The 25,271-nt window shown below is 34.8% G+C and overlaps 3 protein-coding genes across 8 annotated transcripts in view; 2 read left to right on the top strand and 1 right to left on the bottom strand.

Moving 5' to 3' along the window:
• Positions 1–6,296: 6,296 nt before the first annotated feature.
• On the bottom strand, positions 6,297–11,798 carry LOC128248342 (zinc finger protein ZFP2-like). The gene is made up of 2 exons (XM_052969361.1): positions 10,750–11,798; positions 6,297–8,513 (listed from the first exon to the last, which is right to left on the bottom strand). Exon 2 carries the CDS (start codon positions 8,000–8,002, stop codon positions 6,806–6,808), a length of 1,197 nt encoding a protein of 398 aa, XP_052825321.1. The 5' UTR covers positions 8,003–8,513; positions 10,750–11,798; the 3' UTR covers positions 6,297–6,805.
• On the top strand, positions 9,782–20,702 carry LOC106881338 (zinc finger protein 239-like). Of its 4 annotated transcripts, none has more exons than XM_052969362.1 (2): positions 9,782–9,848; positions 18,478–20,702. In XM_052969362.1, exon 2 carries the CDS (start codon positions 18,758–18,760, stop codon positions 19,598–19,600), a length of 843 nt encoding a protein of 280 aa, XP_052825322.1. In that variant the 5' UTR covers positions 9,782–9,848; positions 18,478–18,757; the 3' UTR covers positions 19,601–20,702. The 4 variants fall into 4 exon arrangements, with proteins under 4 accessions (XP_052825322.1, XP_014787180.1, XP_014787179.1 ...); XM_014931694.2 differs by lacking the exon at positions 9,782–9,848 and adding an exon at positions 14,713–16,059; XM_014931693.2 differs by lacking the exon at positions 9,782–9,848 and adding an exon at positions 14,713–16,232.
• Positions 20,703–23,859: 3,157 nt separating this feature from the next.
• The window catches only part of LOC106881331 (zinc finger protein OZF), a 5,474-nt gene continuing 4,062 nt past the window's right edge, over positions 23,860–25,271 (top strand). The window contains exon 1 of one of the 3 annotated variants that reach the window (XM_052969360.1): positions 23,860–23,879. The gene's annotated coding sequence lies outside the window, so the exon portion shown is untranslated. The other 2 variants (XM_014931681.2, XR_008264576.1) reach the window with 2 other exon arrangements.

Here is a 25,271-nt window from a genome sequence, read left to right as displayed (position 1 = left end):
ATATATATATATATATATATATATATATATATGTAGTTTTAGGTAAATGCTTATTGAAACACATTTTATATGATACTGCAGTATGATTTTTTTTAAAGCCCTTTACATGTCACTTAAAAGCTTCACTTATGTTGGCAATGACACACATATCAGGTTTGCCATCTCTGGTGTGTGTGTGTGTATATATATCATCATTATTTAATGTCTGTTATCCATGCTGGCTTGGGTTGGATGGTTTGACAGGATCCAACAAGCTGCAGAGCTGTGCCAGGCCCTAATTTCAGTTATGGCATGGTTTTTACAGCTGGATACCCTTTTTAATGCCAACCACTTTATAGTGTGTACTTTTATTTTTCTGTGACACTAGCATTAGTGAGATCATCAAGTAACTTGCAAAGCAAAGAAAGGAACAGGAAAAATCCCTTTGACAGAGTAGGAGTGTATTTGAGAGGAGAAAGTTTCTTTATGCCAGGTTTGGAAGGTTAACGTATGATACAGGGACAAGCACATGTGTCTTGATATATATATATATATATATAAATATATATATATATATATATGAATGTATCTTGTATCCGATATACAAAAATGTATTGTTCTTTCTTAAAGGCAAGATTACATTGATAAGCAGTAAAAATAATGACAGAGTTTAGGTAACTCAGTCAATATCTACCCCAGTCATGAAGGAAGACAGAAAATTGTATTGGTATAAATTCTGCTACTTTAAATATCTCATGTCTTTTTATAATGATTTATTCAAAGGAGGAAGGGAAATGTTCATAACATTTGCCTAGATGAGATGCAGTTTGGTTTTGTGCCAAGCAGAAGCCCCACTGATGCTATATTTCTGTTAAGGCAACTGCAGGAAAAATATCTAGCCAAAGATAAACCTCTGTACTTGGCTTTTGTTGACTTGGAGAAAGCATTTGACAGGGTCTCCCGATCCCTTATCTGGTGGTCAGTGCAGAAACTTTAGATAGACGAGTCGTTGGTAAGAGCTGTACAAGCCATGTACACAGATACTGTCAGTAAGATGAGGGTTGGTAATGACTATAATGAAAAATTCCAGGTAGAAGTAGGGGTTCACTAAGGACCAGTCCTCAGCCCCCTCTTATTCATCATAGTCCTCCAGGCAATAACAGAGGAATTTAAGACAGGCTTCCCCTGGGAGCTCCTCTATGCTGATGATCTTGCTCTAATAGCTGAGTCACCACCAGAACTAAAAATGAAGTCTAGGGTGTGGAAGCAAGGTCTAGAATCGAAGGGCTTTAGGGTTAACTTAGCAAAAACCAAAGTATTAATAATTAGGAACGCTGACAAATCACAAACTTCTTCAGGTAGATGGTCCTGCTCAATCTGTAGAAAAGGCATGGGTAGAAACTTCATACGATGTACCTGGTGTAAGTTATGGACACATAAACGGTGCAGCAATATCAAAGAAGGTTACCCAGGAAGATAGTTTTTGTGTGTGGCAGATGCACAGCGGTTATAAACACTGAAGATTGTAACAGAATGGGTTCTGTTAAAAACAACCAAAGGCTATGTGGTGTTAAACTGGGCAACAGGTTAGCTCTGCCACCGAAAGTATCTATTTAAGTGTATCTTAAATATATTGTATATACATAAAAGTCAGAATTGAAAATGTTAGGCAATGCATAGTTGTCCTTTTACAATGTGAGTTTAAATTAAACCAGTGTGAAACATTTGGCTGATTAGATTGCCTTAATGTGATGTAAATAAAATCAGTGGATGAAAAGAAATGTTGGAGATGAAAACATGGATATTGAATGTGGAGGTACATTGTGATCATTTAAAACCATATTGTCTTGCCTAAGGCAATACACACCAACTGAGGCAATATGCATCTCTCTTTCTAACCATACAGACTTGTGTACATGTGTTACTTTTTAAATACTCTGATGTAAGGAGTATTAACACATTTTCTCCCTTTCCTTGCTCAGTGAGGATTGTTGCTTCCAAAAGATGTGGATGCATTTGCCTGACAATTAGTCATGTTCTATTGCACAGCTTTGAGAGATCCAGATTTCTCAAAAGTATGATTGGAGATCCTTTCTTCAATGTCAGTTTGTGAGAAGGCATTCCAAGAGGATTCAAAGAGTTAAGAAACTCAGTAGTTATTATTATAGAAGATATATATATATATATATATATCGTGATGGCACCTGTACCAGTGGAGCACAAAGAGCACCGTCTGAGCGTGGTCGTTGCCAGAGCAGCTGTCTGGCTTCCATGCTGGTGGCATGTACATAGCACCAGCGTGATCGTTACCAACGTGAAAAGACATTTGAGCAAGATCATTGCCAGTGCCGCTGGACTGGCTCCTGTGCAGGTGGCATGTAAAATACACCATTTCAAGCGTGGCCGTTGCCAGTACCGCCTGACTGGCCTTCGTGCTGGTGGCACGTAAAAGCACCCACTACACTCTCAGAGTGGTTGGCATTAGAAACTCTGCCAAATCAGATTGGAGCCTGGTGTAGCCATCTGGTTTCACCAGTCCTCAGTCAAATCGTCCAACCCATGCTAGCATGGAAAGCAGACGTTAAACGATGATGATGATGATGAGATATATATATATATATATATATATATATATATATATATATATATATATATATATATATATATATATATATATATTTATACATATATAATGTATATGTATGTATGTGTGTGTGGCTTTGTGTCTGTGTTTGTTCCCCACCACCAGTCAATAACTGGTGGTCTGTTTGCATTCACATAACTTAGCAGTTCGGTGAAAGAGGCCAATAAAAAAGAAAGAACTGGTGTCAATTTGTTCAATTAAAATTCTTCAAGGCAGTGCCCCAACATGGTCACAGTTTTATGACTGAAAAAGATAAAGGATCCGCTAAATTCCTTAGTAAAACTTTAAGCTAAGGAAGGTAATTCTTGTTCTCCTATCTTAGTAATACTACAACACTGAACCCTCTTGTAGTCACTTTACCTGCTACAAATAGCAACCCAACTGCTTTGAAATCAGATCCTAATGCTGAATGTTCAAGAATTAAATGAAGGGCAGATTTTCAGTACCAGGATCATCCTGATTCCTGACTATGTAGACTGAGAAACAGGGGTCTCAGATGGACAGACAGAATTTTGCTTTTATCAATACAGAAGACAAACCATTTCATGATATGGCCATGAGGATTGCTGTTTAGTACATATAAAATTTTTAAAAAGATGTTAAAAAACACCCAATTATTTATTAAACTCCTTTATGAATTAATTCAATTTTAATTAGTTGTTGGAGTAAACTTTTTTTCATTTGACATAAGAGTCAACCCTGAAAGTATTTCTCTTGTATTTTTTTGGTATGTTAATTCTTTTCTATGTAGGAAAGGACCACTCTGCAGAGGAGTTAAAATATCTTTGTGAGAGACTAAACTGCTTCTATTTTTAAATTTGGTGCTTTTCCACATGTTTCACTTGAGGTCAAATGATGAAACACCAGGTCAGTTGATTGTTTAGTGACATCAGTTATGAAGATGACAGCAGAGAGTGCAGTATCAAGAGAAAGAGAGAGGAGGACAAAGAGAGAATGTTACATGCATTTTTGAAATGTCATAACCTTCAAACATATTTTTAATGGGGTGAGAAATGAGATCAGAAAGGGCTTCAGCAATGAAGTCGCCAATGATTTTGACAACTTTTCAATGTTGCTGGAGATAATTTATATTTTTAATTTATTTATGGCTTACAGTGTGCATGACTTGCATACCACTGATATATTATATATACACACACATATATATATATGCAAAACATGTAATTCTTCAGGAGTAGGGATACAGGAAACTGCATCCCCCTGTCATGTATTTGTCTGGAGACTCTGAAACCTTGGAAATAACTTCCCAAACATCACATGGAGTACCCTTGACTGAGGCCCTCCTTACCCAATGTTCACAGTGGCCATCTCTGTGTGAAACTATAATCTGCAACAACCTGAATATGTATCAGCAGGAAAAATGATCTGTCCTATTGTTGTCTCCAAAGATATACCCTGTTAATGAACTTGAAACTGTAGGACACAGATAATCTGAAAACCCCACCCTAGTGCCAACTGGCCCATGCACAATTTCAGGGTATAGTATCTCTTTTTGCCTGCAGCAAGATTATTTCCTCTTCAGTATGCTATCACTGTGACCTACTAATACCAGCTATATTTGTATCATACAGTCATGGTCAACACACAAATTGATATGTAATCTGACACCCAAAAAACATTTATTTTGTCATGTGTTAACTGTCAAATCTAACAGATTGCTGACACCAACATCTTATCAGTTATGAAACACAACTCTAACTTAATGTGTTGAGTGCAATGGTTTGTTAGTTCCTCCACTTGTATGTGTGTATATGTATGCATTTGCATATGCATGTGTGTAAAAGTTCATTTATCTAACATCTCATCCAAACATTTCAGCATGCACATTCCCAACAAGACATGGACTATTCACTTCCATGCCTAGGTTAAAGTATGACAGAGGGACATGAATAGGTGTCTTGCTGCAGAGGAGATACAGGGCTACCCAACATTATATAAGGTTGTGTGGGAGTAGCTGGAGAGAGAGATAAAGAGGGTACAAGAAAGTGATTAGAAGAGAGAATAGGGTCAGAGGATTGGGAAGGGTGGGTATATAAGTTTGAAAGCATGTGAGAGGAGAGTGACGGATGTTTAGAGATTGAGTTAGAAGTGAATGTAGTAAATGATGAACAAAAGTGACAACATGGCCAATGTGAAATGTGAGTTTGAGAAGAAAGTAATGGGTTGAGGTGATGAGTGGCACTACAAAAGGAGTAAGAGTAGAAATATGGTAGCCTGATACAAAACCTATATATTATGATGTGAGTCATTGTCATTGGCAGCTATCTTTGTTTCAGAAATTTTATTTCTGCTTTTCCTTTCTTATTTGTTGTGCTGTTACTTTTGCTGAGTGAGAAAACCAATCTCTTGATGAAACAGGCATTCATATAAGCTGCACTTTGCAGGCAAAATAAGACATGATTGGGATTGACAGATTTTCCACCTTTATTTCTGTGATGATGTTCTTCAAACAGTTCTGTAGCAGTTGAGATAATTTGATGTCAGAATTTGTAATCTGCTACTTGTACTTCCTCAGTTTTGAAGTGGATGTTAGTCTTCTTCATAGTTTGAGTTAATCTTTATATAACATCACAGAGGGCACTTGCAAGGTCTTTTGCTGGTGCTGAGTTTACTGTAAAAGATTTAATGGGGAGGCCTGCTGTTGCTCATTTAGTGTACATAACCTGTCTATGTAAACTGATTTTTGTTGATGGTGATTTCAATGCTGTTGATTTCAGCTATTCCTAAAGATTGAGAAAAACCATTTCCATAAGCAAGGTTGGAACAGCAGCATGATACACCAGAAATTTGGTTTGTTAATTTACATTTTTTCTGAAGATGCTGTTGAACAATCTTTTGAAAGACTATCTCATCAATTCTTTCTAACATTTTCATAACTTCAATTGCCCTGGAGAAATAGGTGGAACTGAAGTTCCAACAGGTACCCACATATTTTCCAACAAGATTGTGGATGAATAATGAGGTCTGTTTGTTAATAAAAACATCAATAATGCAACATTCAGATCAGTCAGCATAAAGGTGTATAAAGTAATCAGGATGATATCAAAAATATCAAATTCCAAGTATTCGTAAACCAATTAATATTCTCAATTCATGGAACGAGGCACACAGACCATCATTTGCTATAAGAGCAAGTAAAAACTCCATTCTAATTGGTGATACTCCCCAGTCAATAATCTAGGATATCTTTGCCAATATAACACAATAAGCAATGATGCTTTGTAATGATCACAATGAGAGTTGAACAATTACAAGTAATTACTAAAGTACTGTGACAACAGTCCCTAGTTTGATGCATGTAATAATAATTATATGAAAAGCATGTTGAAGATTTTGGTGAAGACTCCTGTACATTGATTTAACATGCTTTGAGATGTCCTCTAATAATGACATCAACCCTAAAAATCATTTTACATTCATATATGTAAAACATACTTCATCTAATAAGTGAGCAGTGCTAGCCTCTTGAGTATCCACAGATGATGTGGTCATTAGAATAAGTTTTGACCAGTTATGGGCTAGATTGAAACTAGAAGGCTTTCTTTCGAAACTCAGAGTAGTAATGTGCATGGAATATACATACCCAGGGAAGTGTATCCAGGAAACTGTATCTACAAAACTCACCTCATTTAATCAACTCCAACAACTTCAATTTAATTTGTTGTCATTATTTATTATATATAATTTTTTTTAAATGGGTTACAGCAAAGTTGAAGGAACAAAAAAGGAGAACAGTAACAAGAAAACACTTAGATTACAATAAATAAAATAATTATCAATTAAATTATATTAATAGTAAACAACAATAAACATACAGCATGTTAACATTATTAACTCATTATTATAGACATATAAGTTGTAGATAATCACAGCCTTATCCAAAAATATTTTACAACAAAAGTTTATAAAAAATACCTAAGTGAATATTCTCCAACAATAATCCTAATGTGCACTCATTGAGGATTATTTTGTAATGGATGCAGGCATGGGAATATTCAGTCTCTTTGTGCACCATTTCAATGAGTAGGTTATCCAGTTGATCAAACAACTGGATGCTCATATGTTGAAATCAACACAAAAGTCCATCATTTTGTAACAATGTTTGTAAAGAGATTAAAGAGTGATGGAGTTTCACACATGGCTGTTTTACCCCAAAATATCTCAGTGATGTGATTTGTCATTTACACAAGCACGTTTGTGAATAGTTAAATTACTATTCTGAGAGAATGTTTTACCACAAATATTACAGTTGTATGGTTTTTCACCTGTGTGAATGCGGATATGACGAGTTAAATCTCGATTATCAGAGAATGTTTTACTGCAGATATAACAGCTATATGGTTTCTCTCCGGTGTGTATTCGTTTGTGAACAGTTAAACTACCGTTATGGGAGAATGTTTTATCACAGATATCACAGTGGTACGGTTTCTCACCTGTGTGAACACGTTGATGAATATTTAAGCTACCATTCTGAGAGAATGTTTTACCACAAATATCACAGTGGTATGGTTTTTCCCCTGTGTGAATACGGATATGACGAGTTAAATCTCTATTGTCAGAGAATGTTTTACCACAGATATCACAGTGATATGGTTTTTCTCCTGTGTGAACACGTTTGTGAACAGTTAACTTACTACTCCGATAAAACGTTTCATCACAGACATCACAATGGTATGGTTTTTCACCTGTGTGAACTCGTTTGTGAACAGTCAAGTCACCATTGTGTGAAAATGTTTTACCACAAGTATCACAATGGTATGGTTTCTCACCACTGTGGATACGTTTGTGGCTTGTCAATTTACCCCTGTAAGGAAATGTTTTACCACAAATATCACAATTGTATGGTTTTTCACTAGTGTGTACATGCTTGTGAATAGTTAAGTGACTATCATGAGAAAATGTTTTTCCACAGATATCACAATGGTATGGTTTCTCATCAGCATGAACGCGTTTGTGAATGGTTAAATGATCATTCCGAGCAAATGTTTTTCCACACTTGTCACAATGGTATGGTTTCTCACCTGTATGAATTCGTTTATGGCATGTTAGAATACCACTATAAGAGAACGTTTTACCACAAATATTACAATTGTATGGTTTCTCACCTGTATGAGTACGTTTATGTAAAGATAAAGAACTGTTTGTAGTGAATCTTTTCCCACAAACATCACAAAGGTAGAGTTTTGAAATTGTGTGATGTAATTTATGTTCAATGATGTCACTACTTTTGATGAAAGTCTCTCCAAAGGTGTTATAGGTGTATGACTTTTCTGTATCTACTTGTATCTGATGAGATAAATCACTAGTTTCAAGCAGTGTCTCTCCATAATCCTGACCCTCACACAATCTCTCTTCCATTATTTGTTCCAATGTACTAAAAATACAATGATAATTCTTATTTTGCAATGTCTAAAAAAAAAAAAGAAACAAATTCCATAGAATTTCCCAGTGAAATATTGAAGCTATTTCTTCTTAAATGAAATAGAAACATTTAACAAAGTTTGTATAGCAAAACAAAAATAACTCTTTCATGGTAGTTTCTTAAAGCTAACAGTTACATTAAAAAAGCTATTTTGACAGATATCAAAGGCTCAATTGCATAACTTGAAATAAATAACAGCTGATCCAAATAAGCTCCAAATATATATCCATACATCAAAAGCATTACACATAAATTAATGAAGTTTTGTAGCTTTGTGAAAAAAGTCTCGGGTAAAAACTCCTTATATTGACTTCACAGCAATTTGATCAAGGTTATATGTAGTCACATCTCATCTTCACAACACCATTCTTTAGTCTTCTAAGATTCTTCACAAATTACTTGCTGTATTCTAGGCAAACAATTCTTATATCAATGTCACTAGATACTCTGAAATATAGAGACAGTAAAAGATATTAAAGATATTTAAATAACAGGAAAAAATAATTAAAAAGTATAGTCTTGAATCGACCATCAAGCAAACAACCACTACATCATCATCCTTGTTTTACATCTTTCCATGCTAGCAAAGAGTTTAAAGGGTCTGGTACACACAAGAGCAGACAAAATTGTCCATCTTTGTTATGCATTTGGCTTTGATGACTGGTTCTAAAAGGCATAAGAAGTTGTCTGTAGCAAGAATAAAGTATCTTCTCTGCCTTGTAACAGTATCTTGTTTAAAATTACTATTCTCTATGTGAAAGCGTGAAAGAAATGAAGCAAGCATGCTCCGCTGGATATGCAATGTCAGTGTGCACATATGACATATGGGAACTGATGCCTCTCTACAGAGGAGCATCAGTTTCTACATTTTATCAAAAATATTGTTGAATCTTCCAAATTTGTTATCTTCTCCAGTGGACAGATAGAAACTTCTTAGTGATGAAGAAAGTAGAAATATAAAGGGATTTAGCATACCAATGATGGTGGTAGTTAGCATTAAAAAAATCGCCTATTATTTTCATCGTATCGGGTTTTGTGTGTCTTATTGCATTAGTTTAAGAAATAATCGCCACGAATGTACAAAGTAATGTAGTTAAAGGATTTAATGAAGTTGCCATATCGGGGAACGGGTTATATCCCGGTTTAGGTGTCTAGGATTAAAAAACATATGAAGACAAAGGGAACATCCCTTCGTATCCTCTGAAGATTAGGGGAAGGTATAAACAATGTTAACTAAAATGTTGTTTCTGGAAACCTTTTAGACTGGGGTTAGAACAGTTATTCTCAACTGGGGTTCACACAACAAAATAGCAAATTGGGAACCCACAGTAGAATGTTAAAGTTACACGAAAAAAATTGTTTTAGCTGTATTTATTGGAGGAAACAGCTAGATTTCTTTCTCGAATGTTTTACATAGTTCAACCTACACAAGTGAGCGTGTGGAAAACAAAATAGTTATTTTGAAAAAAAGTATCTATAAAACTAGTTTTTAAACACCGAATGGCTACGGGGTCCACCAGACTGAAGTAGTAATCAAAGGGGGCACTGTCATGGTATTAGTTGTCAGAAGTGAAAGTAGAAAAATCTGACAAGGAACGTTACTGCTGGTTTGAGTTGATTCTTTGGCTACTGACAGCTAATACCATGACTGGCCGGAGCGAGCTATCTGTCTGTCTGTCTGTCTGTCTGTCTCTATCTATCACTCGAAAGTTATTGGAACAAATTCGACACCTATATCCATGCGTTTGAAAACGCGCAGTCGCGCGTCCGCGCTAGCTAGTCGTGAGTGGTCGATCCTATTATTTTTAAACTTCAAACTTCATTTGTTTTCTATTTTGATAAATTCTCTCTGTTGAAAATTATATTTTTATATTTTAAATAATTTGCAATTTCAGAAAATATATTTTTATATTAAATTTGCGTTTTCTAATTTGATAAATTCTACGGACACAGAGGTGAACGAGTGATAGATAGATAGATAGATATAGAGAGATAGATAGATAGTGAGATAGACAGATAGATAGCTCCGGCTAGTCAGTAGCCAAAGAATCAACTCAAACCAGCAGTAACGTTCCTTGTCAGTTCTACTTTCACTTCTGACAGCTAATACCATGACAGTGCCATCAAAGGGTTCCATACGTAACAAAATAGTTGAGAACCACTGCGCACAATCAAAATAGAAAGTAAAGAATATTGGAAACCTATTTAACACTATTTACATTTGCGACAGTTGTCAGTTTTTTGATGGATAAGAAAACAAAAAAACATTTTGGACACTTTTTGGACTTTTATTGGATATCTCGACAATAACAGTTTCTTATATAATAACGCAAGCCTACAAATATTGAGGGGAAGGTTTTAGTTGATACGTTACCAATGCCATTAGACCGTTGCAACTTTGACACCGGAAGTCAAATTATGTAGAGAATAAAACTAAATGACAATTAGGCCACCCACCCCACTGTTAGTTCCCTAGCTTCACAATTATGCCAACAGACACACAACGGTTAACTTAGTGATAATTAATTAATAATGCATAATGATGACGAAATTTTAAAAAAATGTAGCTTCCGTATTTTCGTAAAATGTCTTATCTTTGTTGAACCATATATCATGTTATGTTATTGATTAAATCAAAGAACGAAATGTACAAGTTTTTGATGGATATTTTAATTATACTTACATAAAAAGCAGTTCACATGCGAAATATTGAAAATGTTCTCAGATGTTGAGACTTGAAAATCCAAAATAACATTGACAGCTTCAGCAGAGCGTTTACGATGAACCGTTATTTTTTTGTAAATAATACTCTTTCCATTAACACTACTATGTTTGTATTGTTAATTACCATGCAGAGTGTGTGTATAATTCAATAGCGTATCTGCTGAAAACCAAAGCTAAAGGATTTAAACGGGAGAACCTAACATCAAACAGGGGAAGTAACTCTGCGACCACTTTATAGAATTCAAAAATATTTTCATATCGCTGTGCATTGCCAATGGCTATTTCGATATTATATTTCATAAAGTTAGGTGAATGTTAGGTGAGAGGTGAATGTTAGGTGAGAGGTTGGTAGCCAAAGAATGGGTAATCTATATTTGACCCTTGATAAAGGCCATTTTGGCGATCTTTTGGTACGAGTCCTAAATATCGGCCTTTTCTGTAAAAAGTGTCTTTGGCGATCTTTACCAAAGATCGGCCTTTTCCGTAAAAAGTGTTGGAGAGAAACAGGGAAAAGGCCGATATTTAGGACTCGTACCGAAAGATCGCCCATATAGGCGATATACTTTGTTCTATTTGATTGGACACCTTTCTTTGCTGAACGTTTTCCCTTGTACCTACTGGCATTGTGTTTTTTTTTTTTTTTCAGTTATCCATACAACTGGTTTGCCATGTTTCATTCATCTGTGCCCTCCTAGCGCATACATACTCCGCCTACATTACTCTTATTCAACCACTTCCGGTCTAGGGAAAAGGGGCCTCTATAGGTGCAGTTACCTCCCCTGACAGCGGCTGCCTAATTAACTGGCCAATACAGAGCACACGCAACATGAAGGTTGTAGTCTCTGTCCATAAACGGGCCACCTTTAATCCACAGTCTCATGTGAACATGTGCACCTCTCATCTGGTATACCAATCTCTGAAAGAAGTGCTCGACCAGGCCGAAAGGACTGTTTTTGTGCCTAATGACCTCTCTCATAAAGGTGGCAAATCGATGGTGGAAATGCTCACTAACTGCCACAACAGCATACAGCTCATTGTTGCGCTTTGTAGTAATGTTTGGTCCATCTGCGTTCAACGTTTCCAAAAATTCACGCAGATCCGGCCAAAAGTACTCTGCATAAGACAAAGTTAGGAACAAGAGGGCCGGGCCATATTTTTCTTCCATAGCCATCAATCCTGAACATTTTCTAGACCAAAATTGCTTGGAACCACGGACATTGGCCATCATCATATTTCAACTTCCCTCTAGTTGCCTGTCATTATCATCAAGCCGTCTTTTAAACTTGCTTATAGACATGCAGTTGTTTTTGGTAGTCTTTATAAAGGCATATATACCAGATTCAATACCTCTTTTATCGGCTTTATCAACAGAAAACATAAGATATTGTATATCTCACCGAAATCTAGAGTCGGTATGATTCAGTCTGTTTCTCAGGAACATATAAGGTTTTACAGAGCTGAACGGTCTGTTATCCATGAACATGCCAAATCGACTAGTTTAGTCACTGGCTCAGCATCTATGTTTGTGTTCTTCATTTCAAAATAATAAAAACTTTAAAATTAAGCAGGATAAAAAGTGATAAGCATTTGCAATTTAAAAAAAAAACAAAAAAAACCCTTTTATTTGCAGAACTGTAATATCTGGTATTTAAAACATAGAAAGTGGAGAAGTACATACATATACATGCGCGCGCACACGCATACACATTGATTCTGAAGATGTTTTATAAGTTCTGGAGGCTCAATTATTGGTAAATGGACTTTACCTTCAGAACAGCACATACCTAATGATTCCTAGCACTACACTTTTCACATGTCTTGCACATAGAACCCAAGGAGACAATTTTTTCAGATGCATAATTACGATTAGTATCATAATTAAATGCTACACTTTGCCATTGAAATCGACTATACTTCTGCTGGTTTTCCCTGAAAAGCTTTCTCCATTTTAGTCGTATTTTTTGGTCGCATTTACTCTCATTTTCTATTTATTCTACCTTTTTCTCTCCTTTTTTGCAATCGTCTTTCTTAGTCTTTTTTTATGTTCTTGTACTTTTTTTATTTCTATAATTTTCCTTCTTTCTCTGCAATCTTATTTCTCTATCTTTTTCACCTTCTTGTTCTCCTCTAATGTCCCATCATTTTTTGCAACCTAACTTTCCGATGGTTTTTACTTTCTTCTACAATTTTCATATCAAATGTTTGAATTCTCATTCTTTTGTCTTTTTATACTGACTTGTGATATTTTATTTCTTTCATACTCATGATTGTTTAAGGGAAAGAGACCATCACAGTGGCCGTTATCAATTTTGCCACTATATAACACTGAAATCTTCCTTTCTGTAAATGTTCGACCACAAATGATGAAAAGAAGAAGAATTTCATCGTCACTTTTGTGATGAGCCTGAATTGCAATATCGTACAATCCACTAATGGCAGCTAATTCAACATTACCGTCGTATGTTCCATCCCTATTCATGTATGCTTGGTATTCCTGCATTGCACTATTAGGAATAAAAGAATGAAAATACTTCCAATTATTGCATATGTACCGTACGGACTCTTCCGGAAGAGTTCGGTAGTTTCTGTTGTTTTTGAGGTAGAGTGACAGAGCTCTGAACATACAGTTACCATCACCCATAACTTTATTAAAGGTGTGAATTAATATTGTTGAATATTTTTCAATAAATTCAGTAAGGGACTTCATCTTCAGTTTAAACTTTAGATGGTTTTGTGAACAGAACACGAAGGAAAATTAGAACACGAAAAGGGATAAGATACTAAGTGATAGAGATTTCCTTTTAGAAATCTGTATTTTTAACTTTGAGATAGATGAATGAGTAATTATAATTTTGTAAATAATAAAAACGAAATTAATAAGGTACTTCACCTTCAATGTTGACTTGAAACGTCGTCTTCGTGAAAAGAAAAGTGATTTAGATGGTTTTGTGAATAGAACACGAAGGAAAATTACAACACGAAAAGGGATAAGATACTAAGTGATAGAGATTTCCCTTTAGAAATCTGTATTTAGCAGACGATAACTCCTTTATCGTCTGTTCATAAATGGTAAAATACTTCGGTTATTTCCAGTTTAAACGTTGTCAAATACTTGTCTATAGATTTATGAGTGTGTGTGTTACACAGAGAGAGAGAGAGAGAGAGAAACAGTTAAAGAGTGAGAGACAGAGAGAAAGCAAGCGAGAGACAGAGAAAGAGATTGAAAGCGTGCACATGTGTATCTCTGAATGACAACTATATGTATTAACGTTACTATCCTACTCCTACTCAATATTTGTCGCTTACACAACTCTGTCCTCTCCTTCCTTGATCACCACGCAAACCTCAATCGCCCCCTAACACTTTTGTAGGCAAGCTAGACGTACCTTATGCGAAGAACTATACACTTTTTCCATCTCTACTTGTTAGACTTACTTACTCTTTCTCTCACTCCTTTTCCCACTAGTCTTCTAGCAGTCACCCACAGTTGAAGTTAACTACATACGGAATGGATAGCAAAACTGCAAATTTGTGTACAACTCGAAGAAGTTGTCTTCTACATTGTAACTTTGAAAATAAAGGGCCATTTCAACAATTGATAATATTTTCCTCCTGCTCTTTTATTTACTACACAGTATCGCTAAAGTGATATATTCAATTTAATTTAATGGAGTTTCCTATTAAAAGGACTATAGAATTTTTAAAGGTAAGATTGGTCTGGGATTTGCCACCACTGTGTGAACGGTGTTGGCTTATGTCCTCTATCACAGCCAAGGGTTGGCCAATACTTTGTGAGTGAAAGACGTTTGTCCTATTTATATGTGTAAATGCATGTGAGCTCCCTTTCTTTGATCTAATTGTAAACAATGTGTAAACGTTCATAAGCATATCAGTCACATTGAGCAATCGTCGTCATATATCGTACGTCTGCAGAGCATCGAAGACACTACAACGAAAATCTTCCCGATTAAACGCGTGTTCTCCAGCTGCCTTGTTCAACCAGCTAACATAGTCCATCTACTGCGTTCTTTGCCTGCTTCTTGATCTACTAATCTCTACTCTTCCTTCAACGTTAATGTTTTCCAGATCTCTGCTTCTTCGAATATAGCCACAACAGTTGAGCTTTTTCTTTTTTTCCACAATATTCAGTTGTCGTCTTTCACCTACTTGTTTTAACAGCAATTCATTTGTCCGATGATCCTTTCACATTTCAAACGCATCGATTATATTTTCTTCAAATTGGTTCAGAGTCCATGCTTCGCAACCAAAAATGCCTATTGGCCAAATAAGCGCTGCCTGTAACCTTGTTTATAACTTACTTGGGATCTTTCTGAATTGACGGGCACCACTTTTCATTTATGTTTTATGTAGTGTTTTTGGTACCGAAACACTTTCAAACGTCGTATACTTGTATATTTTGTGTTATAGAACAGATAAAATTTTTTGTCGACAACTTGCAATGACTTGCAATATTGAAATTTTTCTTAAGAAGGCTAAGAGAAAAAAATGTTTTATATGACACATTCTACCAGTTATCCCAAGTTTGAAAATGTTTCGTTAAGAAAACAAATGGTGCCCGTCAATTCAGAAAGATCCCTTGGGACACTTTCGCTGCTCCAGATGTTATTAAGCTTTTCCATAGACGTTCTTGTCTTGGTTAGCCGTGTCCTAATTTCTTTTTACATGTGGCTTCACCAGGAATTTAGACTCCAAGATATTTCTTGTTAGTTACTTCTTCATGGTGCCCAAGAAACATATTTTCATTCAACTAAACCAGTCATCACCTCAGATCAGCCAACCCTCGCAACAACTCTATCATCTTAATTATAACCTGACATTATGTTATCATTCAGCTCTTTCCTCACCTTTTAATAATTTACTACCATTAATTAACAGTAACATTTCAGAGAGAGAGAGAGAATTAATTATATTGGTGGATATTTTATGCATTTTGTATAAAAGAGTTCTAGTTCCGTTTCTACTATGTGGCTGAGGTACTTATTGTTTTCCTTCTTGAATTAGGATGCGAAGTTAAATTATTCCACTTCATACTGACTGAAACCTTAATACTTTGCTACAAATATCTTCGTAGCACTTAATATATTTCTAGCTTAATGCTAGCAGCTGTTCATAGAAGAGGTTTATAAATTTACTGAGTTATTAATGATGGTAGAGTTAACTCCCCTGATATTGTTTAAGGCTATCAAAATAGACTCTTCCACTGATGTTATTGTTTACAACACCAGTCAGTCTTCAAACAGTATAAAAGGTGAATTTTACTATAAAAATACACACTGGCACTTTGAAGTTTTTTTTTTATTTGAAGGAAGTCATGGTTTGTCGTGAGCATTAGAGGTTTTTAATAAATCAATGTCTATTGAATTTTTGCACCACTTGTCTGCTTTACTACACCTACATTTTAAATTGGGGTTACATTGTCATGTGAGTATTGTTATACCTACCTATATTAAATACATCTTATGCACATCTGTTGTCCAGATGTCTTGAAACATGTTTAGGGAAAATGCGTTTTACCCAACTATTGGCTGTTACGTCGCTTTGTTTATTTTTCTGCTGTCAGGGTTTGGTTTATAGATTGAGGACAGCATAGCTGTGTGAGGATTTATGTGACAGAAAGTGATAAAATGGTTCACGAAACTAAGAATAAGAAGGAAAAAAGTTTAAACTTAATTAACCAGAATCATCTTTCTCTTCTCTTAAACTGCCTGTACACACACACACACACACACACACGGTTGTACGCGCGTGCATAGAACGAGATTCGTTACATGTTCGGTGAGGGGAAAAATCATTGTGTACGGAATTAACAGAATGTTAGCGAAATACGTGCGTTTAGTGACAGGATCGATTACTTATGAACATCGTGGAAGAACCATTTTAGCCATCTAACAATGTACAAAACCCTTTACGATGAATTTCTGTACAGTTTCAGTTTACTCAAAATTTCACTCAAGAGGCATTCATCAGTCAGAGGCTGTAGTATAAGCAACTTGCCCAAGGTACCATGCAGTGGGATGGAACCCAAAACCACATGTTTGCAAAGTGAAATTTGTGAGCACATAATTTATACGTCCATCTACGTGTGTGTGTGTCCATCATAGCGTCCTTGCAAAACAGGAAACATTGCACAATGTCATTTTTTGATGTACAAGCAAACCTCTGCAACATATTTTATATATCAGTTCATTCTAGGATAATGTAGGGCAAAATAACTATAAGTCTTTTCAGCAATGAGGAATCTTTTATTTCACTGATTCTCAAATGTTTAAATGCTGTCATTTAACCATTTTGATGTATTTTGCCATTTACCTCTTGACTCCATTGCAAAAATATACACTAAATGATTGCTATATACCATCATCATCATTAATCAATAATTATGATGATATAGAATATGGAGGTTTGTTCATCATCAATGTGGTTAGCCATAACCTGGAACATAACTGAGAGCTACCATGGTATCCGACCAGATAATATGTCCCTCCAAACACTATATATATGAATGCCCTTGTCACTTCCAAATTACTAAGATGGAATTTAAATGTTATTCTAATTATTAATATTTATAGTTTTAATTTGGGTGGGCACTACATATTAGTCTGTGGAAGACAGAAGAATTTTTCTCTCTTTTCCATTTTTTACGTTCTTTCTTTTGGTGCATCAAACTTGTTTGGATGCCGTATTTTTTCTTTTGTGTAAATAAGTTACTGTATCAGTTTGTATTGGGATTATATTTATGAACTTGTAGATCATTATCTACTTTCTCTGTCAGCAAGGGTTTGAATTATTTTCTATTTGAAGTTACTGCTCATACATGCCATTTTTGGCTTGCTTGCTATTACTGGATACCCTTCCTCTTATTAACCACTGAAGAATTTTGAAAAATAACATCGTCAATATGAAGCTGGTATATGAAACCTAGATTAACATGATATTTAGATGGAAGGCTTTAATTTAACTCACTGAAAAATAGGAAGATTGTAACAGAACAGAAGTGTTCTTAGACTAGAAGGTATTGAAAGAATTAAGCTCCTTTCAAAGCTGGATACAAAACCAGAAACTTTACACCCTAAAATATAACCAAATCGAAAGTGTCAAGGAAGAAACCAAGCAATACAATCACTACACCATACTGGTCGTTGGACAAAGTTCTCTCCTTAAATGTAAGACTAAATCAACCAACTCAAAGCTTTTTCCTATGAAGGTGCTGTAAATCATGAGGTACAGGATAAATAAGTGCTAACACACTAGTGTGTGGTAGATTGGTTTAATTTTATAAGGTAACATTGTGTAAAGTAGTTTAATAGGGTTTGCTTAATGAATAATGGTCTTGGGATACATCTCTCTTTGTGTTCTAGGTTGCTGAAGTGTTTTTGTGTAGGAAATCAAACTACAATAAAGAGAGTGTTCTTTTTGAAGATCAGAGGCTTACAAAAGAAGATTGTGAGTAGGTTGATATCAAAAGGGTTAACAATATTTGAGTAGGCTGAAGCTTATCAAAATATAGTTCAGTTTTAAATTAGAGATACAGCACTAACATTCTTGTGGGTAAGTGGGTAATAGACTAATTTTTAATGTCTACCAGTAAATATTTTCTTGTAAGTAACTTCTGTCTTTTTAGTTCATTATTGCTTATCTATTATGTTTTTTTTTTTTTTAATTTCAGATTTTCTGGTGACATTGAGAGAAAATATATTTACATATATACAAAATTTTGAAGACTACAGAATGACATAATCATCAAGAAAGCTTGTGACATTGTTTATCTAATTGTGATTGGATTACTCGAAAAGATTTGATTTAATTAACAATTGTTATGTTGATTGGAAATATACTGGCTGGGTTGTGGTGGTCATATTAGAGGAGATTTGACATTATACTACAACTGTTTTTCTGTAGTGTCTAATATCTGCTTCTTTTTTGAAATATTGGCGCAAAAAGAAATTATGGAAGATAAACTGTGTGGGAGTGAGGTTGAGAGTGAAAACCTCTCCAAGAATACTCGTGTATCTCATAAAAGACTGACAAATACAGGAAAGAAATTAAAACTACCTGATAAGTCTTCTAAAACATTTAGTAATATCAGTGAACAGAAATTTATTAACACAAGTTCACTGCGTTATCGATGTGATATTTGTGGTAAAAAGTTCATGGTTAAAGGCTTTTTGTCTGTACATAAACGTATTCATACAGGTGAGAAACCATACCACTGTGATATCTGTGGTGAAGCATTCTCTGAGAGAGGACAATTAATTAGTCATAAAAGCGTTCACACAGGTGAGAAACGACTCCATTGTGATATCTGTGGTAAAGCATTTTCAATAAGTTATCAGCTAAATCTTCACAAACGTGTTCACACAGATGAGAAACCATACCACTGTGAGTTTTGTGGTAAATCCTTCTCACAGAAAGATGGTATGCTTATACATGAACGTATGCATACTGGTGAAAGACCATACTGTTGTGATATCTGTGGTAAAACATTCTCTTGCAAAGGCACTATGCATAAGCATAAGCGTATTCATAGTGGTGAGAAACCCTACCATTGTGATATCTGTGGTAGAGCATTTTTACACAAATGTAGTATGCTTGATCATAAACGTATTCATACTGGTGAAAAACCTTACCACTGTGATATCTGTGGTAAAGATTTTGCTCATAGTTGTAGCTTAACTAATCACATACGTGTTCATACTGGTGAAAAACCCTTCCATTGTGATATTTGTGATAAGACTTTTACTCAAAGTGGTAGTTTAACTTCCCATAAGCGTGTTCACATGAATGAGTAACCACAAACTGAAATGGAATTTCAAATCACAAACAAATACATTCAAATTCTCAGAAGTTGTAGCTCTGAGTAAAGTATGGATCGCTGAATGAAGAGCATAGCACATACCAAGTGGCAATGTCAGTTTGTATTCTTTTCTCAACTAAATACATCTAGCTGAAATAGGTTCTGCTGTGTAGGAATAACTGATTGTGATGTCAACAGTTTATATTCTTCTCAACCCAGTGTACCATGCTGTAATATGTACTGCAGTTTAGGAACAACTTGCCTCTGCATGCAGTAGCAGCAATGTTCAAGTGATGAATAATCTCTTTACTTGCATTGTTGAATTTGATTTTCCTTCTATAGGAAAAACTACCTGTAACAAGCCATTTTCATATCCAAAGTGAGATTTGACTCTATATAAACTGATGATAGATATGAAGCTATATTAATCGTTGTGATTCAGAAGAAAGTTTATCACAGTGAAATTTGTGGTGAAGCATTCTGTCAGTGTCGAATTTCATTTCATCATATACATCTTCATATTTTGAGGTAACCATAGCATTGAGATATAATCTGTTTTAAACCTTGCCTGATAAATATTTTGGCTGATCACAAACACTGGAAATAAGCTGTAAAACTACTACAGTCGTCAGAGATGCTACCGGTATCTCTTCACTTCTTTATAATCTCTTTATCTCTTTTGTTTCGTTTGATGTAGACAAATGTGCCTATTGTTTTCTTCAAAATTTCAAAATTGCAGCTAACATGATTGGTCTAAAATATATACTAGAGTACATATTAAACTATCAATAAATTGAATTCATCTTGCATTGATTGTGCACATTGTATACATGAGACCATATCAAGACTATTTAATTATCTGTGAATAGATCTACTGATGAACCAAAGGCAGCGTTATCTCAGTATACTCTTCTACACAAGCAAAGATGGCACTGCAAACAGTTTATTATGTTCTTCAACCTGACTGAAATATTTAACCAGGCATTTGGTAATTTGGGTTGTAAAACTTTGGTTTACCTTGAACTTAAAAAATTTGAGGGATTTCAACTCTAATAAACAATAAAACAAACACAGCTCACTTCTACAGTTCACACTGACTAGTCTTCCTTCTTTATTTTGTAGTCCTTTGAAAGAGTACTGTAATGAGTCTATTCAGATAATGCTATTTTACATGCTTTGTTCTACAGTATGTTTTTATACTGTATTTAACTCTAAAGTTTATGTTCTGTGTTCGCTGAGAAATAAATTGATAAACTAATATCAAACTTGTTAATAGTGTAGGAGGCTAGAATCTCCAGTTTCTGGTGTAAAGAAGGCAACACTTAATACATAGAGAAAATTATTTTATAATGGAGTCCACTGCATGGATTCACAAAGACCTATTGAACTATTACTTTGAACTCCAATCTATATGTCTATCTATTTGTCTTTTTAACATCCACTTTTCCATCCTTGCATGGGTCAGATGAAATTCCTTGAAGCAGATTTTGTATGACTGGATGCCTTTCATGTTAACAACCCTCAAGCAGGGAAATATTTCCCATGTCTTTGCAATTTTTACAGAATATTGGAAACTAAGGACACTGCTTGTATAATGATGTTACTTGTTTACAACTATTGCATGATGTAAAAACAAGGAAACACACAAAGAAACATATATACCACATATACATATGTAGATATATGTGTGTATATAACTGTATATATATACTAGCAGCTAAGCCTGGTTTCATCCAGTCGGTTTGGATGATGTAGCTGTAAAACCTGTTCTGTGTAAGCATTCAACTTGTTTGGGCACGCTTATGTCAAAAAACAATTTTAGAATGTTGTTTTTCTGTCAATATGCTAAAAATAACTGACCAACAAAAAAATAAAAACCACTAAGGTTCAACCAAATCGAAAAATAAACCCAAATACTAAGCGAATAAAGATGAACCATCCCACTTACATTGCGCGCGTACACACACACACAAATACACACACATTCACATAACCTCCCGTTTTACATATATATATTCACACAGTTGAAATGCTGTTTGATTTATTTTTTTTCAGCGTACAGCCTTCATCATCACACTACCAAGTATGACATCACCCCTTTCCTTCCTTATTCATCTATCAGTCCTTCCTTTCTCATTCATAAACACAAGAGTATTATTATAGTAAATTATCTCAGTAACCATAGGAGCTATGAAAAAATACAAAGCCTAGCATCACCACTGGATCATTCTACACATTTGTATAATTTTTCATGCAATTCCACCCAGCCATTTGACCGTGAATCCCAAGACAAGAAAGAGTTGCCCATGTCAAATTTATATGTATGTGTATATATATATATACACATACAAGGGGAAGTCAAAAATTATCCTCACTTTTTCCGTAACATATCTTTAGTATTATCACACTACCTTCTGTGCATGCATACTTATAGTTGGTACTACTGTGATCATATCATCATTGTAGAAGAACTACATATTACATAGTAATATGTGAATTGACTTGCACAGCAAACAAATATATCGATGAGGTGTCTAGCCTCACTTTGATACAGTAGCCTCGTTCTGAGACACTAGCCTCATTCCGAACTACACTGTAGAAACTCTCAGTTCCTGCCAGGTTTCAAAGAGACATGTCTTCTCTGTAGCTCCACGCGCAATCTCCCATGTGCGACTCACATGTCTATTCACATCAACACAAGATATATTGTTCGTAAATGAAGATATTTTATCACACACACATTCTCAAAATGAGTGTTCTCATTACACACATGTATACATACTGTAATACAAATATTGTATGTTACTTCTTTCAGTGCAAAAGCAAAAATCAACATTTTCTTTGTATGTGAACACATGTTTTTGTATCATACTACATGCTCCCACCACAAAAGGTGAACACAGAATAAACAATATATTTATACACAAAAATGTCTTATGGTGATTCATGCTAACTGTTTTTCCATTTAATAACATGCAATTGGACAGCCACCATATCATAAATTGAACCTAAATATAGATTAAAAACATCAGGGCATCCAATGGTAAAACCCAATAGTATAAAATATAGATTGATAGACAACCAGAAATGTGAGACTTTTGAGAATATTCTCCTGACAAAAAGGTCATTGCCTTTGGATTTGTTTAATGAATTTTACATTAAAGAAGTGTGGCGACGTCTTTTGAAACTATCATAGAGCTGGATTTCGAATGGACTCTTTTCTGATTATTGCTTTGTCCTTTATTCATATTTATATTATTTTAGTTTCATTGCCTTAAATTTTTAGTCGTTTTTAATATGCATTAATTTAATCCATATATTTTTCTTCATTCGACTTCATTTAAATCACCTATTGTATTCATATATATATGTATATTTTATACTATTGGGTCTTACCATCGGATGCCCTGATCTTTTTAATATATATTTATGTTCCATTTATGATATTATGGGAATGTTATAAAGTTGTTTTGACCGATTAAAGCGTTTATTCATACACACACACAACAGGTTTCTTTCAGTTTCCATCTACGAAATTCAGTCACAAGGCTTGGTTTGGTCCGAGGTTATAGTAGAAAATACTTGCCCAAGTTGCCACCCAGAACCATGAAGTTGGGAAGCAAGCTTCTTACCACACAGCCACGCCTGCACCTATCATTAATTTGACAATGTCAACTTTTAACCCTTTAAAAAGTTCTTTTATTCATAAATATATTAAGTTAAATAAACTGTGCTGTATTTGATAGAATTTCTAAGAATATAGTGACATATTCAGTTTAGTTTAAATTAATTCTCCCTTAGAAAAGACTATTTGAAAAACCTGAGTGAAGATTGAGGTTTATTCTAAGATCAGAGAAAGATTTGCAAGTGAATTATGTTTTGAAAGGGAACATTAAGATATATCTGTAAACGAAATTACACTTAATTCTTATTCAATACATCAAACATGAAAGAAAACCTGTTTGATAGCACTGATTACGTAAATACCTTGTTTTTTTTTCATAATTAATTGTGGATAATTAAAATCACATATCAATCATATTAAGCAACGCCTGATATATTGAAATGGAATATACTGCATTATATGAATTATGACTTGACATTACGTTATCTTTAGGTTCTTTCCTCATATTTTTAATTATTTATTTCTTTTAATTAACAGTGGCATTGCTCTGTGTGTGAGAAAGAGAGAATTAATTATAGTGTTGAATATTTTATGCAAATTGCTTTTTCTATAAAAGAGTTCTAGTTCCGTTTCTACGAAAGCGTTTGAGGTAATGATTGCTTTTCTTTTTGAATTAGGATGCCAAGTTAATTATTCCACTTCAGATTGACTGAAACCTTATTAATTTGCTAGAGATTCTCCAAATAGTTTAGTCACATTAATACGTTTTGGGCTTAACGTTAGCAACTATTTATGGAAGAGCTTTATATATTTAGTGAGTTATTAGTGATGGTAGAGTTAACTCCCCTGACATTGTTTAGTGTAATCAAAATAGACTTCGCTGGTGTTGTTTATCTCGTCAATGTACTTTGCAATTGGTATGTAAGGAGAATCAACTGGAATAGCGATGTTAACTTCTTTAAGCTTTATCGTTGAAATTCAGTTGTCTATTTACAGCAATCACTGACCGTATTAATTACCTGTCCACTTTAGAGACCACGTATATCAAATTGGGACTTAATTGTTATGTAAGTAAAATATCCATCTACATTAACTACATCTTGTGTTACTTGGATGTCTCGAAGAATGTATAGGGAAATATCTGCTTTTTATCAGTGGTTGTTAGGTTATATCATTTTGCTTGTTTTAGCCGCTATTCAGAGTTTGGAATACATAAATGACTAGATTAGTTGAAAAATTCTCTTTGCAAGGGGATCGCATTTGGCGTCGTTCGGCTTTATCCGGGGGAAGTACGCGTTTAAATATAAGTTTCCCACGTTCCTGTTTGGCTGAGTATATTTATCTCTCAATTAGAAATGTTATCTCGATAATGTCGGTCCGAATCGAACACGTAGAATGAAACAATGTCTGAAAGCGAAATTTTTAGTTTATGCCCTAATCACAAACGTAATCTTCGATACTATATTTACCAAGGTAACTAAAACAGAATAGCAGCTTACCTAGCAGCTCCCTAGACTTAATGGAATCTAGAAGTGTTTGGTTAGCTTCCTAAACTCTATTGTTTAGAATGGGTCTTTGTCTAACTCTCTAAACTCCATTGTCTAGAATGGTTATTTGCTCAACTCCCGAAATGTCATAGACTGAGTGTTTTGACAAATTCCCTAAACTTCATTGCCTTGAATGGGGGTTTGTTTAACTCCCTAAATTCCATTGTGTAAAATAGGTCTTTGCTTAGCTCCCTGAACACCATCATCTAGAATAAGTATGACTAGCTCTCCAGTGCGTAGTAAGAAGCATTAAATACCTCAACCCTGATCAGTTTCCAATTAAAAAATAAGGCACTGTCATGGTATTAGCTGTCAGAAGTGAAAGTAGAACTGACAAGGAACGTTACTGCTGGTTTGAGTTGATTCTTTGGCTACTGACTAGCCGGAGCTATCTATCTGTCTGTCTGTCTATCTCACTATCTATCTCTCTCTATATATCTATCTATCACTCGTTCACCTCTGTGTCCGTAGAATTTATCAAATTAGAAAACGCA

Source organism: Octopus bimaculoides, chromosome 7 (genome assembly GCF_001194135.2).
Source record: "Octopus bimaculoides isolate UCB-OBI-ISO-001 chromosome 7, ASM119413v2, whole genome shotgun sequence".
Lineage (NCBI taxonomy): Eukaryota > Metazoa > Mollusca > Cephalopoda > Octopoda > Octopodidae > Octopus > Octopus bimaculoides.
Note: the sequence above shows the minus strand (reverse complement) of the source record. Positions and strands in the feature narration are given on the sequence as shown.